Here is a 21,706-nt window from a genome sequence, read left to right as displayed (position 1 = left end):
AAATAGTTATTTTCATACATTTATGTTAAAATAATACAGAGTTTGCATTTCTTCTGCAGTACTTTTTTGGGAGGAGAAATCCTGATTGGTTGTATCTCTAAAAGTGTTGATCACAGACCAGCTTGGGTTTACTACCAGACACTTTGAATTTACAAGGGGCATTGTGGTTATCTTTTCATCGCTATGACCAAAATACCTAACAAGGACAATTTAAGAGGAGGAAAAGCCCATGGTTTCAGAGTTCAGTCCATGCTGGACCCAGGGTGAGGCAGAGCATCATGGTGGAAGAGTGTGGTGGAGGAGCAGTGCTCTGTGCATAATGGCTAGTAAGGAGAGAGAGAGAGAGAGAGAGAGAGAGAGAGAGAGAGAGAGAGAGAGAGAGAGAGAGAGAGAAAGAGAAAGGAGCCAAAGGGAAGATGTGACCCACCTGCTCCTCATACCTATAATTAACACCCAGTTAGCCCATTCAAACTAGGATGGACTGATTAGGTTATAGCTTTTGTGATCTAATCATTTCACCTCTGACTATTTCTGCATCAACATAGGAACTTTTGGAGGACACCTCATATACAAATTACAACAGCATTAGAAGTTTTATAGCCCCTTTCCTACACATTTATAGCCTGCTGTTACTTTTTCTCCTTTTTTGATTTATCCACTGTGTTCCTTAGGTACTTTATTGGCTAGAATTAGAGAAATTATTTAAGCAACATGTTTTTGTTAGTTTCTCCAAAAGTTACCATTTTGGGCACTCATTCCTGTTTACATTCTATAGAACTAAAAATTCAGAGGTTGAAATACCAAAGCTTTAGGTATATAGCTTTTTCATCATATTTTCTTAATATTTCTGAAACTAATTTATTTGGAACCCTGCTTCTATTTTACAAGTTTAAATTATCTATGTTTAAATATGTTTTCTGAGGGAAATTTGTCATATTGTGACATCATTATGCTTCAAACTACTTAAACATGGGCAATTTAGACATGTATAGCCTATATGATTTATGGGGGCAAAGGTGGTAGACCTATTTTCATAATAAAGTTAATTTTGAAATTGAAAGGTCAGATTTTGTATTTCTAGGTAGTATTTGTCACATTATGTACTTTAAAATGAAAGTTTTGGGGACAAATTAATTTTTAAGATTTATTTTCTTCCCATATTACATTGGAATGTTGCTATAGCATTGGTATAAAAACAAATTTAGGGTAATGGTAGTCTCATTTAAAGCCCACTCAAAAAGATTCCCATAGTGTCAAATAAGTTAAATGTCTTATTCTTTTGGCATTCATAATATACATCTTGTACTATTGAATATTAAACTTTGATTTAACTCCTAATGACAGAGTTTCCTGTGTGCCAGACACTGTCCTACATGTCTTACATAGATCTCTTTTAATTCTTAAACTATAATCTTAAATAACCTTTTGAAATATTATCTCCATTTTAAGATGGAGTAGTCTAGTAAGAGATAACTTGCTCAATAAAAATGAATATTTAAACCCATGCTTATCTACGAGTCTCCTACCTTGTTCATTGAAGGGAAGGCTCTAACTGTATTTCAGATTCTTAAACATCAAAAGTATCATTTACAAACCAGTGATTTGTATCTGCCAATTACTTTCAATAATATAATTCTATTATGAATTCTATTATTAATTTGTATTTAGAAACTCCAAATATCATTATTCTTTTTCTGTTTGTTAGGCATCTCCAAGAGTTACTGTGGATGACTATTTAGTAGCAAAATTAGCGGACACTTTGAATCATGAAGATCCAACCCCTGAAATCTTTGATGACATTCAAAGAAAGGTATTGTATGTTTTATCTTTCTTGAAAAAACTTCCAGGTTAATGTAATTATTTTTTAAAAAAGTTAATGAAACATAACTAAAAAGATGAGTTATGACAACAGTATCTCGCAATTCCAAAAATATAGGCCAATATTTTGTGTTTATGTCTTTAATTCATCAACACAAAAATTCTATGTTGGGGTTGCTTCTTTTGAATCTGACTGAAGAGGCAGACTTCCTAGTTTTATAAATTGATGAATTGATGTATAAAAAGACTTTTTCATTTTAATTTGAGCCTTGAACCTTTACATTTACTCTACTTTTTTCTTAGAAAATACTGTATCCTAGTATATTATAGATAGCTTACTGTCATGTGATTGTGTTGAATAAAGTAGGACCATTTTCAGTGTAACTTAGTTCCCAGAGGGACCAGAAATCATTATTTGAGATATAGTCATATTGTTCATGTATTACAACTATGATATATTATTGCAAGACTTTATTGTAGCTTTTGGTGAAATTTTATTTCACCATATATTTGTATTAATTATTGAATATCTTGAATTATTCCAATAAGGTATATGAGTTGATGCTACGAGATGAAAGATTTTATCCTTCCTTCAGACAAAATGCACTTTATGTGCGCATGTTAGCTGAGCTGGACATGTTAAAAGATCCTAGTTTCAGAGGATCAGATGATGGGGATGGAGGTAAGATGGCACTGTATGTATGTGTATGTGTTTATCCCTGTTTATATTCTGACTACCAAAAGAATGACTTTAAAATAAAAAGAGATCTCAGGAAAATACAAAGGACAAAAATAGAATAGAGGGAGGGAGGAGGGGAGAGCTTTGGGAGGTACTAGTGAATGAAATTGACCAAATTATGCCATATATATATATATATATATGAACATACAATGAATTCCACTTTTATGTATAATTATAATACACTAATTAAAAGAAAATAATAAGGGAAAAGGGGAAAAAATAATAGAAGGGAGACCAATAGAACAAAGGAAAGGAACTAAAGAAAGAGAGGTAGGGAGGTATTTGGGAGTGTGATTGATCAAATTACTTTGTATGCATGTGCATATATGTCACAATGAATCCCACTATTATGTATAATTATATGCCAATAAAAACCATAAAAAGAATGACCTTTTAAATTAGATTAAAAATGTTTTTAAAGCCTAAATATAATTATATTTTTAAAGTTCTACAATGAATGACAAAAATTTAGTTGCTATATTGAATTAAAATGTTGAGAATTTATTATCAGACTAAAACTGCAGAAGGCTCAGCTTCTTGAAGAAGAATGTGTTCTTGTGGTTGATCACTTAGATATTTTTATGGTAGTTTCCCTTTTGCTAATAAGTTAATCAAGAAATAATATTCATGCTTTATAATGGGATTATTGGGCAGAGTAAGTGAGATAATAGTGACTCAGAGTATATCACAAACTATAAAGTGATATAAAAAAAATTGAAGGTTTTTTTCTATTGTTATTGAATTATTTTCCAAATCCTTGAATTGAATTGAATCCCATCTTTTATTGAATCTTAGTTTCTAAGTCTTCATCTGTGGAAGACATTTCAGCTGGAAGAAACCACAGTTATTTATTCTAAAGTTTCAATTTTTTCAAATGAGAATACTGAGGACTCTAAGCGTTTTATAGTGTAAGAAGCAGAATTCAAGAGTCAGATATTTAGATTTTACTTACAGTTTACTACTAATCTCTTGTAATATTGATATTGGTCTTGGAAATCAGAATCCTGTCCTTCCCCTGGTGTTGAAGATTAAACATTTGAGAAACACCTAGGTCAGCTAGAAAGCAAATTTTACTTAAGAGACAGAACAGAGATAACAGACTTCTCTAGACAGAATCTAGAACCCAGAGCTGGTGCCCACAGGAGTGGTAGTGTCTTGCTTTTTTGTAGCCCCCACCCTCTCTTACTTTTCTGCATAAGTGCCCAAAGGCAGGGAAAGAGCAGTCCAGAGAGTAATCCCTTGTGTTGGAAAGTGCGATTTCCACCCCCATCTCTACTGCAGCTGTTAACTATTGGTTGAGCAGGGAAGTGTGGTATACTGAAGTTAGCTGTTAGCGGCCCATTTCCTACTTTTTTTGATGATCAGCTACCTGTCCTTTGCCCCTCTCAGTGGTGGCCAACCATACATAATTGCTTTAAGCTTCATTTATTTTTATTTTTATTTTTTTTTTTGAGGGTTTACTTCCCAGATTTTTTTAAACTGATTAAAAAAAATGACAGTGGAATGCATTACAATTATTATTACATGTGTACACAATTTTTCATATCTCTGGTTGTATATAAAGTATTTTGACACCAATTTATGTCTTCATATATGTACTTTGGGTAATGATGTCTATCATATTCCACCATCCTTGCTAATCCCTTGTCCTCTCCCTTTCCCTCCCACCCCTCTGCCCTACCTAGAATTCATCTATTCCTCCCATGCTCCCCCTCCCTACCCCACTATGAGTCAACTTCCTTATATCAGAGGAAACTTTCAGCATTTGTTTTTTTGGGATTGGCTAACTTCATTTAGCATTATCTTCTCCAATGCCATCTATTTACCTGCAAATGCCATGATTTTATTCTCTTTTATTGCTGAAAAATTCCACTGTGAAAATATACCACATTTTTAAATCCATTCATCCACTGAAGGGCATCTAGGTTGGCTGCACAGTTTAGCTATTGAGAATTGTGCTGCTATAAACATTGATGTGGCTGAGTCCCTGTAGTATGCTGGTTTTAAATCCTTTGGGTATAGTCCGAGGAGAGGGATAGCTAGGTCAAATGGTTGTACCATTCCCAGATTTCCAAGGAATCTCCATATTGCTTTCCGTATTGGCTGCACCCATCTGCAGTCCCACCAGCAATGTATGAGTGTACCTTTTTCCCCACATCCTTGCCAACACTTATTGTTGTTTGTCTTCATCATAGCTGCCATTCTGACTGGAGTGAGATGATATCTTAGAATAGTTTTGATTTGCATTTCTCTAATTTCTTCTGTTATAAATCTGGAATGATATTGGCATCATAGTATCTTAGTGATCCATGTCACTGGATTTTAATGCAGTTATATATATATATGAAAATGTACTCTTCTGTATATAAAGCAAGAGTTTTTATAGTTTTAGTTTTACAAACTAAATCAGAAATATCATTTTTTTCTTAATAGAAAGTAGTGAGTTCTGCAAGAAAAGTGGAGAGAAAGCCCTTTAGGACACAGGTCTTCAGATTCTAACCATTTTACTTGTGATTCAGAAGTATTTTTTAAGCTCTAAATATGCACGAGTTGACAAACTTTCTGATAAACGTTCTGCTAAGTAAATGAACAATATAATAAGAAGTAAATGACAAAGATTTAATTCAGCAAATATTTTAAGAGAGTGTATTAATCAAAATTTTGGCCATTAACTTATGAATAGGCTTTATTGACAGTATCATTTGGGGATAGGTATATAATAGATTCACACTTTAAAAAAATAATGCTCGCCTAACATGCATAAGGCACTGGGTTCAATCCTCAGTACCACACAAAAATAAAGATATTGTGTCCACCTAAAACTAAAAAATAAATATTAAAAAAATGTAAAAAAAAATCTCTGTTACGGAAGCATTCTAGCATCCCCTCTCTTCTGCTTCCTACCATTCTGTTCATAGTACTGAGATTTTTTTGTAGAATATAAAGAAATCGATTTTTAAAAGTTTATATTTGAGCTTTAATAACTTTTATATTGATCAAGGATCTGATTGAGACCTTGGGTTTTTTAATTAATGTTCTTGTATAATTAGTATAATATTTTATTAACTCGGTTTGATTAATTACAGAAAATATTCTTTTTAAATAAAATATTTCTGTGGGAACTGGATAGTATAATTAAGGTATCTAGTGTATTTGTATTTCTTGTCTCAGTTGAAAAGTGTTCTTTTACAGAGATGGTATGAAATTTGCAATAGCAGCTGTATATTTGCAATATCAATTAACCATCTTAAAATTACAATTTTAAAGTTTTATTGTTTACATTAATTTTATCTATCTTAGTATTTATGGATTAGCTATACAACCCAGAGTAAAAGAAAATATTGAGTCATAATCAACTCATTGTGTTACTTTTTTAAAAAAATATTTATTTTTTAGTTGTAGCTGGATATAATATTTATTTATTTATTTAGTTAGTTATATATCAATCAGTGAATAACTCCTCACATTTGAATCATGGATTATCATTTGGAATTATTTTTTATATATCTTAATATCCTTCTAGGACATTGCTATCTAACATTCTGGGTCCTAATTGATGAGTTTTTATACATTTTATACTGAGAAATTATCCCATTTTGGAAACCACTTTGAAATGTATATAATAGGTATAATAGGAAACATTGTTATTAAAAATGGCTTTTGACTTTAGTGTCTTTTTTATTGTTCTTTTAGGCCATTGATATAACTTTCAACTAATAAATCTTCTGATTTAGTTTTCTCTATAAGATTATCAAAAATAGTCATTCTCTACATTTTTGTTTATAGTCTTATGACTTTTGAAATTAAACTTCTCAGCAGTTAATGTATATTTTAGACATTTTGAAATGTTGACTACTTTTTAAAACATTCTGAAATAATTATTTAATACAGTATTACTGTGTGCCTGGCTTAAATTGAGCCCAAAATGAATGGGCCAAGTCTTCTGTGTGATAAGAATCCTCTAATGGTTTTCTTTGCAAACTTCAACATTTTATTTTGATCAAAACTAAGTAGAGAGCTAATTAACTGAATGGCTTTCTTGAACATGCTCTCTCTTCTTTCTCCTCTCCTCCGCTTTTCCCCTTGTCCTCTTCCTTCCTTCTCCCTTTTTGTTCATGATTGCTTTCTTTAGTTAAATCAGCCTTAAATTATTTTAAATTATAGGTTGGGTATCTCATATCCAAAATACTTGGAACCAGAAGTTTTGTAGATTTTGAAATATTTTCAAAGGCTTTAAGTTGAGCATATCTAATCCAAAAATGGAAACACAGGCAGCTCCAAAGACAAAAACTTTTTGAGTGCCATTTTGAATTCACTGTTTCAGTGAATTATGGATTTGGGGCTGTGGGATTATGGATAACCTGGGGATATTTTCTGGAGATATTACTAAAGTAAGACCTCACAGTCTTCAAAAAATATTTAAATTATATTTTTTCATAATGTTGAGTAATAGTTGATTTTTTTTGTTCTAATATTTATAGACATTTATTAAATTCTTGGTTAAATATGAACCAAGATTGATTTTAGACTGTATTTCTAGATGATGATATTATTAATTGAGAAAATTGACTATCCCTTATTTTGCTCCTGAATTTTCTCTTTAAATTGATTTGTCTGTGGTGGGGAGATTTAAGAGGTTGGCCCACAAAAGAGGCCATAGGCATGTAACTTAATAAGGATGATAGTGAACATTTGTTTACTCATTTTAGTTATCACTTTCCTATAAACCAAGGGATCATCCTGGGTGCAATTTCCTGTTTGTATTTTGTGATCAAAGCTCTGAGAAACTGAGAAATATTCCTGAGCTTTTAAAGTTGTTTAAAGTTGAAGGCAATGCTTCTTTGTAGAAGTAGTACAATCTTGCCTTTTGAAGACCCATTTAGAGAACCAATTTACAAGTAATTTCTTAATGGCTAGTAAACACATTAACTTTCAACTCTGTATGAAATATTGTGTACCGTAGGTTTATTTGTGTTCTCAAAATAGATACTTCAATTGCTATTTCTTCAGATATAAAGTTAAAAGCCCTAAGGAAAAGATTATTGTTTGATATTATTTAATAATATTTAATTGACTATTCTCTACCATTTATTTTTTAAAAATTTTTCTTATTGCTTTTTAAAGAAATTCATTGCATTTTATCTTATCCTTTGGACTATTAGCTACATAATAATTTAAGAATGTAGACTTCAGGTGTTGTTGAAACAATTCTACTACCTAGATAAATGGATTTGATAGATACATTAAAAATCAGTTTATTTGTTCCTCACACTAATTTTATTTGTAGTTTTATTTATTATGTTATTGTCTATACCTGTTTTTATTTGCATACCTGCTATATTTCATACTTTTTTGTTTTTCCCTTTTTGTTTTTATTTTCTTTTTTCCCCTTATAATCATTGAAATTCCTTTATTTATTTATTTATTGCTTTACAATTCTTATTACACATATATACCACATTTTTCATATCTGTTTGTATATAAAGTAGGTTGACACTCAATTCGTGTCTTCATATGTGTACATCATCTCTAGCAATCAGAAATGCAAATCAGAACTACTCTAAGATATCATCTCACTCCAGTCAGAATGGCAGCTATGATGAAGACAAACAACAATAAGTGTTGGCGAGGATGTGGGGAAAAAGGTACACTCATACATTGCTGGTGGGACTGCAGATGGGTGCAGCCAATACGGAAAGCAATATGGAGATTCCTTGGAAATCTGGGAATGGTACAACCATTTGACCTAGCTATCCCTCTCCTTGGACTATACCCAAAGGATTTAAAACCAGCATACTACAGGGACTCAGCCACATCAATGTTTATAGCAGCACAATTCTCAATAGCTAAACTGTGCAGCCAACCTAGATGCCCTTCAGTGGATGAATGGATTTAAAAATGTGGTATATTTTCACAGTGGAATTTTTCAGCAATAAAAGAGAATAAAATCATGGCATTTGCAGGTAAATAGATGGCATTGGAGAAGATAATGCTAAATGAAGTTAGCCAATCCCAAAAAAACAAATGCTGAAAGTTTCCTCTGATATAAGGAAGTTGACTCATAGTGGGGTAGGGAGGGGGGGAGCATGGGAGGAATACATGAATTCTAGATAGAGAAGAGGGAAGGTGGGGAAAGGGAGGAGGCAGGGGATTAGCAAGGTGGAATGTGATCGACATTGTTTGTAATATTTTTTAACCCAGTGAGACTGAAGTGACAAAAGAATTCTGACATTTCCTATTGGGCTTTGATTTGCAGGGTTTTTTTTTTTATCATGCTTACTTTGTTTTGGACAACTATGTATGATACTATGAGAATAAGAATAAAAATATTTAATAATTACTGTTCTGTACATGAATGCGTTTTCATTTTTGGTCCGTTATAAGGTACATCAGGTACATGGTACATGTATGTTTTCACCAAAATGCCTGGTTGATTTGGAAATTTGGTATTTAAGAAATTAGGTGTTTGGGAAGTATACCACCAACTTTCCTTACTGTTCTCTTCATGTCTTGGCTAAGAAGACTTGCATTCTTGGTGTTTGACCTTTAGAGAAAGCAACCATTCCAAAAGCTTTTTACTGTGTACTAATTTAAAATTTCCCCATACAGAATCTTTTAATGGGTCTCCTACAGGAAGCATAAATTTGGTAAGTACTATTATGAGTACATTTATTATTAAAGTGACTTGAAAATAATGTGAAAGACTGGGTCTTTACATATGTAAATAAGTGATATATTCAAAGTCCCAAATTGTTTTTTAGTATTATTTGAACATTACTATGCTTTTAAAGAAAATATTAATGTATATGTAAGACATATAAGACATCTACAAATTAGCATTCTAAGAGTATTTTATTTTTTATTTCAAGGAATGGGATATGGTTATACCTGCATGATTGCAGTTGCATTTTATAAAGGAATTAATTTATTATTTTCCATTGTAATATTTATGCTTTGAGATCCTTTATTCTTCACATATTTAGAAAAGAAATATTAAACTATTGAGGATAATGATAAACTTCTAGATATTTCTCAAAATCTGTACCAAAACAAATTCAAATACATGTAAAAATGTTTATTTACAAAGAGTTTTATAGCAAGCGTATCTTATGCTTCAAAGTTCACATGTTTTTAGCATGTATACTGCCGATGGAATTTCATATCTTCAGGGTGAAGTATGAAGAAATGGACATTTCATTATTGTAATATATTAGCATTGCTATTAAATAACTTATTTCCCAAAATGCTGTTAGAAAGAAATATTTATGTTTTACGAGATATTCACTCCATAGTTTGGTGGATAGAGGAGAGTTGGAGCAAGGGGTGAGGGAGAAGTAAAGGATTATTTGTTTTGTTTTTTCTTCCACTTGCATTATTTTTTTTTAAAATCTTTTGTAGTAGCTAACTGGTTTAGAGGTCTGTTGTCTTGTTGTCAATAACCTATTGCATAAGTATTCTATTACTGTACAAAGTATAACCTTTAGCAAAGCACTGAAATTGTCCATAGTAATATATCAGATGTCTGCATAAGTTTTTTATCTAATAACTTTTAAGAAGTTATATCAATTGGCGTCATTACTATTTACTTTTTAGTCCAAAGTGTACAACAGACAAGGAATTGCTCCTAGAGCATGAGGGAAATGTTAGCACTGATGTTCATTTTACAGAGAAAGTTTCCAAAGGAGAGTAAGTGTTTCTTTGGTTTGAAATTTTTAGTGTTCACATTTGTAGTGTTTTTTTTTTATCATTATTATTGATTTTTAAATAAATAAATGACAGCAGAAAGCATTACAATTCTTATTACACATATACAGCACAATTTTTCATGTCTCTGTTTGTATATAAAGTATGTTGACACCAATTCGTGTCTTCTTCGTAGCGTTTGTACAAGTGTTTAAGTACTACCAAAATTTATTTTTACTTATTTCTTACTTGGAATAAATACCTTTTCAAATAAAAGAGATTTCTTTGTTTCAGTCTTAATATAAAAAAAAAATGGAAAGGAAAAGGCAACATTTGAGGGCAGTGACTTGTAGTATTTTGTTCTCATAAATCTCTTTAAGTCAGGCTTTTAAAAAAGTAGTTGAAGTCTTTCACATTGTTTTTAAAACATCAAATTTTTGTGAATAGCTGCATTTAAAAAGCAGTTTGATTATAAACAAAATTATGATAGTTTATTGCAATATACTAACCAAAGAAGATATTTAATGTATTTGATGTTTACTCATTTATCAATTGAGATTGGCAGGTAAATTTGTTCTATCATTTTTAGCAGTGCCCTTGAAATTGCTTGCTAAACCACCTGCACTCCTAGCTACTTGGGAGGTTGAGGCTGGAGGATCACTTTAGCACAGAAATTTGAGGCCAGTCTGAGAAATATGGCCAGACCCTATCTCAAGAATAGGCCAGGGAGGTGGGAGAGGTGGGATTTGTATTTTCATTTTTTGCCTTACTATTATGTTAAAATACATACCACATTTTCTTTCAAGAAATTTAAGAATCTTAAGGATTAATTTGTAAGTTGTATTTTATTTCAGCACAAGATTAATGTACTTATTTCAAAATCACTGTTGTATCCATCAGTACTTAACGTTTCGAAATCAGATGTAGTCCTATAGTTAATATACATTTTACTGATTGTAATTTTATAGTCTACTTGTTATTTACATGGGCAATATAATTAATAACTAATGTTTAAGAGACTTTTATAGTGATAAGTACATTTAGATTTTAAAATGTAGCCTACAAGGGAAGATTAATAAAGATTGTGCTATTTCTATTAACATATTTTACTATGTTTCATGTGAAAACTTAAAAATTTAAGTATGTTCTGTTTCTTTTCAAATAGTTGAAAATATATTATTAACATTTTAAATTTATTTTTTAGTTGTAGTTGGACATAATACCTTTATTTTATTTATTTATTTTTATGTGGTGCTGAGAATTGAACCCAGGGCCTTGCATGTGCTAGGCAAGTGCTCTTCCACTGAGCTAATCCTTTTATTCACATTTTATCCTGACAAATATGTAGAGCAAGTATGAGCATCATTTTACCTTTGGAAAAACTGAAATATAAGAAGTAGTAGTTAATAAGGTGAAGGTCTCTTAAGGTACCATATTTTACTGCATAATCATTGCCATTGCATAAATTCATATTCACAAATATTCTGTAAATCCTAATCTTATACCACAGTGTAGTAATGATTTTTAGTAATAAATGATTTTAAGTAATACTAGCACAATTTTTTAAAAAAGGTTCACATAGTGACCATACTGCACTTTTTTGCAAAAAAAAAAAAAAAAAAAAAATCGCATAAAACCTGCAATGATTAGGTGGTGAAATACAATATCAGTACCAGAACCTTTTGGGTGGTGTATATGTCTGTGTACTTTGATGTGGCAGTTTGTTTTTGATTTTTTAAAATTTAGACTCAAAGGCCACAGTTACAAAATACTCATTTGGATCAATCAATAATATTTGTGGAATTCTTTTTGAAAAATATAATTTTAATTCAATTACACTTTTCAAAAATAATTCAACAAAAACCTTAATCTGTGGATTCACTTCATTTAATAAGTAATCTTAATAATAATAGGTAACATTTGCTGTGTTAGGCACTTTTTAAAGTATTTTACAAATTTTAATTAATTCTTCTAGATAAACCTGTGTTATAGATATTATTATACCTAAGGAATCTAAATTTACTGATAAAATTATTTCTGAATTAAGTATTAAAAGAATACAAAGGTGGCTGTAATATATTTCAGATTTAAAGGGTAAAGTGTATCTACTTATTTTAATTTTTATTTTCTTGCCATATGTTGAATACAGTTGAAAAGTAGCAATTTACAGTATATGGACAAGCAATGAAGAAGAAACTATCTGATATTCTATATTTTCTTAATCTTGGCTTTTCTCTTTCTTGGTGTATTAAAATGGGTGTACTTATTTTATAGGGGTGTGGTAATAAAAATAATATAGAGTTTGCCTGTAAAAATATGAATATGTATATTTTATGTAGAATTCTGTAATAGTTTAAAACTAAAATTTTGTTTCCTGATTTTTTTTCCAGTCTTTAGATGACCTTTCAAGTGTATCTTCTGATGACTCAGTACAACTTCATGCTTACATTTCAGACACTGGTAAGAGACTTTGTAGAATAATTATTACTTTAAAACTTTGTTTATTATATCCCTCAAATTATTTACTTTTACAAATTATATTTTTGTTTTGTCATATTTTTAAGTCCACCACCATACCCTCTCAGCAAGTTCTTTATTAAATTCTGTGATTTCTGCTTGGTTATTTTCCTTTTTCTAAGGTGTCATTATTATCATTTGAAAATGTTTATATTCCAAGTACTTTTCATTTCTAAGAAACTCTGAAACAGGTGTTTTCCTCTTGGTACTTGAGTTTGACTGACAATTGTTTGCATAATTCTTTTTTGAGGAAATCTCAGTTCAGTAGTTTTTCATGCATGCAGAATCAGAGTAGAGAATGGGACTAAATGAAGTCTCTAGATATATGAGTTTGTAGAAGTTCAAGAAATGCCTGAATGGGGTGAGAAACTTCTAGGACTTTGTAATCAGCCACCATATATGCAGAATGGTTAGTGTACCCAGAAAAAAAAATCAATATCCATCATTACCATTAATTTATTAAATAATGCTAATGAGTATAAGATGATGCTATTTTTCTTATCTGGCCTCTTCATAGAATATAGGAATGTGTTTGACCCTTAAATATTGAATGTAAACATACTGAGCTACATCCTTCAGTTCTGTTTCATGCCTACATTTTAGATACTGAAAAGAAATTTTGTAGTTCAGTTTAGAAGACATTAATTTGCATTTTTTTAACATTTATTTTTTAGTTATAGTTGGACACAAAACCCTTATTTTATTCATTTATTTTTATGTGGTGCTGAGGATTGAACCTAGGGTCTGGCACATGTGAGGTGAGCACTCTACCTCTGAGCCACAACCCCAGCCCCTTAATTTGCATTTTTAAAGACAAATGTTTTCTTTTGTGTCTTACTGGAGCTGGACTCTTATACTGCTTTCTCTTATCTGGCACATTTCTGGGATAAACTATCTATAATTGCTGACTTAATTGTTCCTTTATATTTACATATTGTTGGTGCATAGATTACTCTGCTCTTAGAGGTCATTGATAACTTTATTGTCAATAAAAGCAGAGGTCTTACTTCTTTCCTTTCTAGCTTTTGATATTGTTCCTCTTTTTTCTTCAATGAATTTTTAATTTCTTTTGAACATCTCTACACTCTCTGTTTGCTTGTTTTCTAATCATGAGTCTTCCTGAAGGTACAAATGTTTATTATTTGTATTTTTATTTCTTAGAAACCTTAAACTTTTATGTTTAGAGGAAGACACTTATGTCCATGCTCCTAATGGTAATATTTCTCTTTTCTGAGAGTTTTGGTTTTCTAACTGCTTTGTCCAGTTGTTCATATACTCAATAAGTATTTATTAATTTCCTAAAATGGATGGAAACATTAATACTAGGCATTTTTAGTGAATTGTTATTTCTATTAGACAAACTTATATGTAGATGCTGATAAAGCAGCATAGTTAAGAGCCCAACTTTTTGACTGAATTGCTTGGGTTCAAACCTTAGCTCTGCTGCTTAATAGTTGGAAGAATGTCCTTAACTTCTCTGTACTGCAATTTTTTCATCTGTGAAGTAAAATAATAATACTTTTTAAAGAATACATTTTTAAAGACATTTGTTTACCTTACCTCATAGTATTATTATGGGGCTAATTGATTATACTTACATGGTAGACATCACATATAAATGTCCAAGAAATATTTATTTTTCCATTTGAAAACCAGAATCATTTGACTTTTTAAAATTTTTAATTTTTGTTCTTTTTAGTTATACATGACAGTAGACTATAATTTGACTTATATAAACATGGAGTACATCTTAATCTAATTAGGAGTTGTACATCATGTAGAGATGGTTGTACATCATGTAGAGATTCACTGTGGTGTGTTTATATATGTACATAGGAAAGTTACATTGGAATCATTCCACTGTCTTTACTATTCCTGTTCCCCCTCCCTTCTTTTCATTCCCCTTGGTCTAATCTATGGAACTTCTGTTCTTTCTCCCCAACTTGTTGTGTGTTAGGGTTCACATATCAGAGAGAACATTTGATCTTTGGCTTTGGGGGATTAACTTATTTCATAATACTCTCCAGATCCATTCATTTTCCAGCAAATATCATAAAGTTATTCTTTTTTATGGCTGAATAGTATTCTATTTTCTTTATCCATTCTTCTGTTGTAGGGCATCTAGTTTGGTTCTATAGCTTAGCTATAATGATTTGAGCTGCTATAAAGATTGATGTGGCTGTGTCACTGTAATATGCTGTTTTATTAAATCCTTTGGGTACATACTGAGGAATGTGGTAACTGGTCCTGACATGTTTTCAGCCACCATTGCATAAGTATTTATGGTCCAATGCTGTGTTATACAGGGGTAGTCCACTGACTCTAGTGAAAATGTTACAGTAAAAAATATTGCCTAAATTAACAATGTGGTTAGTGATGAGGTTGATTTATATTCTGGTCTACTTTCTTACCTAAATATTTATTAATAACAAATGGTTTACAGAACATGTGTTATAAGTAGCTAAGGCCTAATAAACAGGAAACCTTCTAGTTAGATCACTGTCTTCTCAAAATAAATACATGTAGCCAAATTATCTTCTTTAAAATCAAATTACATTTCTGTGTTTTGCACTTTTTTTTATAACAACTTTATTACTATTCTTTTGTGCTTGTACCTGGGTGATCTCCCCTGCCTAGCAATTTGTGACAGTCCTTTATAAAGGACTTATATTATTCTCTTCTTCCTTTTATATTTCTTGCTGTTCTACTTGGTCTTGTTAACTTATAATTGTTTGTGGCTAGCTGCCTAATTGGCCTCTGCTTTCTTTTCTGTTTTCTTCTTCCATATCTGTTTTGAACACAGCTATAAAGTCATTCCCTTGTGGCCAGGCCAACTCGGTAAAGGTGATTCTCTAACTAAATGAAAGTGGTGTGCTATTTGATCTGCATAGTTAGATCACTATCTAAGAGAAAGTTGATTGTAAGAGGTAACTACAGTTAAAGGCTCTTTGTAGAGCATGGTGACCAAAATCTTATTTCTAGGGTAGGTTTTTGTTTTGTTTTCCTTTTCTTTTTCTTGGGCAGGGTGTTAAATTAGAAATAGTAATATTAGATGAAAACAGAATGAAGAATAATTTTGAGTAGGAAGTACAAATCTTAGAAAAATATTGATGAAAGCCTAAGAGATATAAGTCCTTCTTGCCAATATAACTATCTGGATTTTATCTTATTAAAATAATTTATCAAGAAGCTATATAGAACATCTCTTCAATTTCAAAACTTGATCCCTTTTTTTTTTCATGATAATGAATCAGTGTAATCTATTTTAAGATTAATTATAGACTCCTGATCAGTAAGGTAGTCTAAACTGCTGTGAGTGATCCTGCTTCCCACATTCAGAAAAGCTGAATACAATATTATAAAAATAGCTGAAATGGGAAATCTATAGTCTATGAGACAAAAAAACAAATTCTGGAAAGTGAAGAGTCATTGAAGCCAAGGAATTTATGGTAACCAAAAGATCACTGTTTTGATGTTGATATCATTTTTATGCCTTCAAGCTTAGAAGAGGCATGATGAGACAAGGCCATAGGAAACTGAAACCATGTCCTTTGCATAAAGCCAAGAATACAAAGGATAGTATGATGGTGAAGAGGAACTAGAAAAATTGAGTTTACCTTCAAGTGGAAAGAGAAAGAAATGTCAAGATCATGGTTAGAAATGGTATCTATCACCCACAAGAAATGAAAAGCCCAGTTTGTATCCCAACATAGATGTGTCTGGATTTAACTATCTTTAAGTGATTGTATACTCCAGGATCTCAAGCCAGAGATTTAAGTACAACTGTTTATCCCTTGGTATCTGGAAGGTTTTGTTTCCAGGACCTGTGCAGATTCCAAAATCCACAGATGCTAAAGTCTCTAATATAAAATGGTGTAATATTTGCATAAAACTTAAATACATTCCTCATATATTTAAATCATCTTTTATTACTTATAATACATTATAAATACTATGTAAATACTTGTATTGGTTACAGAAAAATGATAAAGAAAAAAATCTGTACGTATTCAGTAAAAAACACTTTAAAAAATATCTTCAAGTATGGTTGGTTGGATTGAGGATGCAGAACTCATGGACACAAAGGGCCTGATGTATTAAAATAGTTTCCAAACCTCTGAAACTACCATTTACAGTGGGGACACTAGTAGATGTTAGTGCTCCATGTTCCAGGGCACTAAGAATGCCCAGAGAGAGACAACACCTATTAAAAGTGTATTTATAGAAAGCAATTTAAAGAGATGGGAAGAAATACGAACCACCATAAGGTCAACAGACCCAGCAAATGAGATAAATTTCATCCTAAGGACTTAGAGAAAGCAATCTTTTTTTAAACCACAGAGCCACATCCCCAGCCCTTTTTAAAATTTTTATTTTGAGACAGGGTCTTGCTAAGTTGCTGAGGCTAGCTTTGAACTTACGATCCTCCTGCTACAGCCTCCAGAGTTGCTGGGATTACAGGTGTGTACCATCATGCCTGACGAAGAAGGCAGTCTTAATAGACATTATGTACATTAAAATATTAATCAAGCCAGGCACACAGTGGTGCATGCCTGTGATTCCAGCTACTTGGGGGACTGAGGCAGGAGTATTACAAGTTCAAGGCCCACCTGGAATATTTAGTGAGAACATGTCTCAAAATTAAAAAAAAAAAAAAAGAAAGAAAGAAAAAGGATCAGGGTTGTAGCACAGAGGCCAAATGCTCTGGGTCTAATTCCTAGTTAATGCCCCCACCATGCTTCCTGATATTCATACAGATAAATCCTGAGGCAAGAATAAATGGTATGAAAAAAAGAACCAAATTTAGAAATCAAAAACATACAGTGATTGAAATCAAGGCCAGATGGATTAAGAAATGACCAGATACAGATGAGGGGAAGACAGTCAAGTTAACCTAGATTAAAGTAGAGAACAGAGAATATAAAGTCAAAAAGATAAGTTAAAGAACATGATTCAAAATACGTCTCTCTACCTAAGATTAGTACAAAATGGGAGCTGGTTTAGATTTTAAAGACTACATGACTCAATTGGTGTGTGACAAATCAGTAGGAAAATAATGGGTGTTTGTGTGTGTGTGTGTGTGTTGTTGTTATTTTTGTTAAATCCTCAGAATAAGTACTTGTGAATTGTTGAATATTATCAAAGAGAAAAATAATTGCCAGTAGATAAATCTTACTTATCTTATGGCTTCGACTGTTTACTTGAAAAGATTTCAATTGAAATGCAACCACATAATGAAGGCTAATGCAAAAGATTTTTATTTTATTTCTTTCTTTCTTCTCTAGTAACTTAAGAGACCTTATTTGTACCTCTGAGGTGGTGCTGTGGTAACATAATTGGCATAGATATAAGTAAGCTCTTGGATTTAAAATAGATTAAAGATCTTAGAGAATCCAAAATATACATCTCTGAGGCTGGGAGTGTCATAATAAACTTTTAGCTCATTTTGTATTCTTATCATCATTTGTAATGCCTTACACATGTTAGTATAGAGGACAGGAATCTGTTTTATCCTTTGGTAACATCCTTTTGTCTCAGTCTGTCATTTCAAATTCTTCTTCATTTCATGTTGTCTTTTTTGTTTTTGTTCTTCATCTTCCTCCTTTTTGTGTCTTTTGTTCCTCTTCATTTTGTTTTAAATGATTAGTATATGCTGACTATGACCCATATGCTGTGGCAGGCGTTTGTAATGATCATGGCAAGACATACGCATTATATGCCATCACCGTACACCGGCGCAATCTAAACAGTGAGGAAATGTGGAAAACCTATCGTCGGTATAGTGACTTCCATGACTTCCATATGAGAATTACTGAACAGGTAATGAGGTTTTTAAAGATTTTATACTTTATGTTGTTTGTTAATTCAGTTTTGATCCTAAATTTTTCTAAGGATGTTCAGATATTAATTACAGCTAATGAAAGAAAATAAGGTAAGAATTTTTTGTATTCAGCATAAAGATTAGAATGATTTTGAGCAATTAACTAATAAATTAAATGTTGAGAACTTCACACATTCTTGCCTGTTTTGTAGACTAGTGAATAAAGTATTAGTGGAAATAATACCTTAGAAAATTAAAATGAATACATATTTCTGATTTTAATAGTTTTTGTGTGTGCAAGCACTTTGTAAAAGTGTTGATTGAAGTAGGGATAGGATTGCTGTAGCATCTTTAATGCTCTTTCTTTTGGAGGCATAATTCAGAACTTTAATTATTTTATTTACTAATTTTTTTGGTATCCAGGATTCAATGCATGGGTACTTAATCACTAAGCCATGTCTCCAGCCCTTTTTATTTTTTATTTTGAAACAGTGTTGCTTAGGGCCTTGCAGTGTTGCTGAGGCTGGTTCTGAACTTGAGATCCTCCTGCCTCAGCCTCCCAAGCACCTGGCAGAACTATAATTCATCCAACAGTGTGACATTAAATCCTTAGGTCCTTTAAGTTTTTTTGAACCACAACCTAAAATAAATTTTACATTAACCAAATAATGTTTCTAATTCTTTCTCAATTTAACTGTCTTGTGCTGTTGAAGTAACTATAAGGACTCTTAAAGTAACAAACGTAAAAAAATTATTTCCCTTTTTCTTATTTTGATTAAATACTTTATCTTCTCAACATAGAAAAATATTGAAAGTCTTTTATTTATTAAGATTTTGAGGTATACAAGTAATATTGTCAATAAAAATAATAAAGATGATACCTGATAGATGAGGTGACATGGTTTCAGAAAAAAAATTTTTTTAAACATTTATTTTTTAGGTTTAGTTGAACGCAATACCTTTATTGTATTTATTTATTTTTATGTGGTGTTGAGGATGGAACCCAGCGCCTTGCAAGTGCTAGGCGAGTTCTCTACCACTGATCCACAACCCCAGCCCTCAGAAAATCTTTGTCGGTTAAGATAGTGGAAAAAAATATGGTTGGTACAATGATAATCTTATTAAAATATTTTGTAAATAGAGTTAGATACATAAATGTTACTTACAAATGATTAAAAACAGAAGGTTGGTATTGAATTCTGAAGCCCATATTAATAGAACTACTTTGAATTATACATTCATAAGGAAATAAATAACTTTGGACATGTCTGTTATTTTGTTTTGCGTTTAGTAGTACTTTTCCTTCATTTTTATCTTTATTTATTTGAAGAGGTGAAAGAATTTTCTGTCCTACATTGAAGAAGTAATTGCTTTCTTTTTCAAGTGTTAACCTATTTGATAATTATGAAAGCATTCGGCTCACATCTTTCTTCCTATCCCTACACTGTCACCAAATATGATAATTTTAAAAAACAATTCGAATGGCCAAGAGTAGTTTTATTTAGTGTAAATTTATAGGAATTTGGCCTAATGTGAAATTTTTTTCATTAAAAAATTGTAATTTTCTTTTTACTAAGAGAAACAACGTTGTCTAATTTTAAATGTTGTACACTAATACTATAAGATTTTGTTTCCATATTGCCAAATATAAGTGAAGAACATACTACAAAAAACTTTGTTAATAAGACAGTTGATGTAGAAATTTCCCTTTTCAGAACAACAGCAATAATTGGATGGAATTTATATAGGTCAGTTTTCCAAATGGCTTCATACAAGTGAAGTGGGCATGTTTTGACTTGGTGGTTCTTATGAGATTACAATAGTTGTAACTCCTTAAGTATTTAGATTGCTCACAGGGTTTAAGAAATTAAAAAATTGAGCTTGTGGGTGAAAATTAGGTTTATCCTGTTATTAAGCATCTGTAAGGTGAGCTGTTTGTCTTTTGGTTTTTCTTCAACTGTAAGTTTTTAAATTCAAATTCTATATAAAATAGTAGAAGAAAAATGCAATGACTTGTAATTTACCAGTTAACGGTATTTATATGCTTGAATATTAACATTAATTGTTTTAAAAAAACAAAATTTCAAGTCTACTGTTAAATTATTCATTGCTGTATTAGCAATCTAAACCTGATATATTTAATTTAGAAAGATAGTCATTGAGTTTAGAATGTCTATGATTTATATATATAGTATTTGAGATCTTGGTAAACCTAGACATACTGCTTTATGTGAATTCTTTTTCAGCTTATTTCTAACTTCTTTCTCATGCTTTTTAAAAATATTCTTATGATATTTTGATGAGTTCTAGAGTGAAATCTCCCATTTTTTTCTCTTAACATGTATCATAACAATATTTGAGATAATTGTCATTTATATTTTTGTTCCAGACAGATAATGCAGACGACATTTGTCTTGATAATCTAGATATTCTGTGCTATTATGACATGTATAGTTTTTTTTTTTAATATTTTAAAGTTTCTGGCATAAATTTTTATTTTAATAGATACTATCTTATTTCCTTGGTGTATTCATTTGTTAGGGCTGACATAACAGAATACCACAGAATGGCTTACTTACACAACAGGAATTTGTGTTTTTATAATTCTGGAAGCCAGGAGTCCAAGATTCAGATTTTGTCAGGTTTGTTTTCTCCTGAGGCCTCTCTCCTTGCTTTGTAGATGGCCATCTTGTTGGTATGTCTTCACATGGTTCTTTTCTCTCTGCAGTCTTTTTATGTATCCAAATTTCCTGTTACAGGACACCAGTCAGACTGGTTAATGGCCCATACCAAAGGCTCTGTTTAATTTAAGCACCTTCTTTAAAGGCTCATTCTTCAAATACAGTCACAATTTGAGAGGTTAGGTCTTAAATATATGAACTATGAAGGAATTACAGTTCAGTCCCATGGTATGTGGTAAGACCAGAATGAGCTATACATTTTATAAAATTGAATCAGTAGTTTAAGATGTGAATGAGTAACATTTCAGGAATATCTCTTAGGACACATTGAAAAGTAAATTTGCGTCCATAAAATTTGATTGCTTTTAAAATAATTTAAATTCATAAGCCAGATATTCTCTGTTCAACATTTCATATTCAGTGAAGACCCATTTCTGTTGATTT

At 31.3% G+C, this 21,706-nt stretch overlaps 1 protein-coding gene across 2 annotated transcripts in view; it reads left to right on the top strand.

The window, feature by feature from the left end:
• Positions 1–21,706, top strand: part of Snx13 (sorting nexin 13) — a 149,277-nt gene that overhangs the window by 105,210 nt on the left and 22,361 nt on the right. The window contains exons 14-18 of one of the 2 annotated variants that reach the window (XM_027932728.2): positions 1,706–1,810; positions 2,368–2,500; positions 9,170–9,207; positions 12,634–12,703; positions 18,441–18,580. In XM_027932728.2, coding sequence (XP_027788529.1) covers positions 1,706–1,810; positions 2,368–2,500; positions 9,170–9,207; positions 12,634–12,703; positions 18,441–18,580 — 486 coding nt within the window. Of the gene's footprint in view, positions 1–1,705; positions 1,811–2,367; positions 2,501–9,169; positions 9,208–12,633; positions 12,704–18,407; positions 18,581–21,706 lie in introns of both variants that reach the window. The other variant, XM_071613663.1, reaches the window with a different exon arrangement.

The sequence above is a fragment of the Marmota flaviventris genome, chromosome 1 (assembly GCF_047511675.1).
Source record: "Marmota flaviventris isolate mMarFla1 chromosome 1, mMarFla1.hap1, whole genome shotgun sequence".
In the NCBI taxonomy this organism is placed as follows: domain Eukaryota; kingdom Metazoa; phylum Chordata; class Mammalia; order Rodentia; family Sciuridae; genus Marmota; species Marmota flaviventris.
Note: the sequence above shows the minus strand (reverse complement) of the source record. Positions and strands in the feature narration are given on the sequence as shown.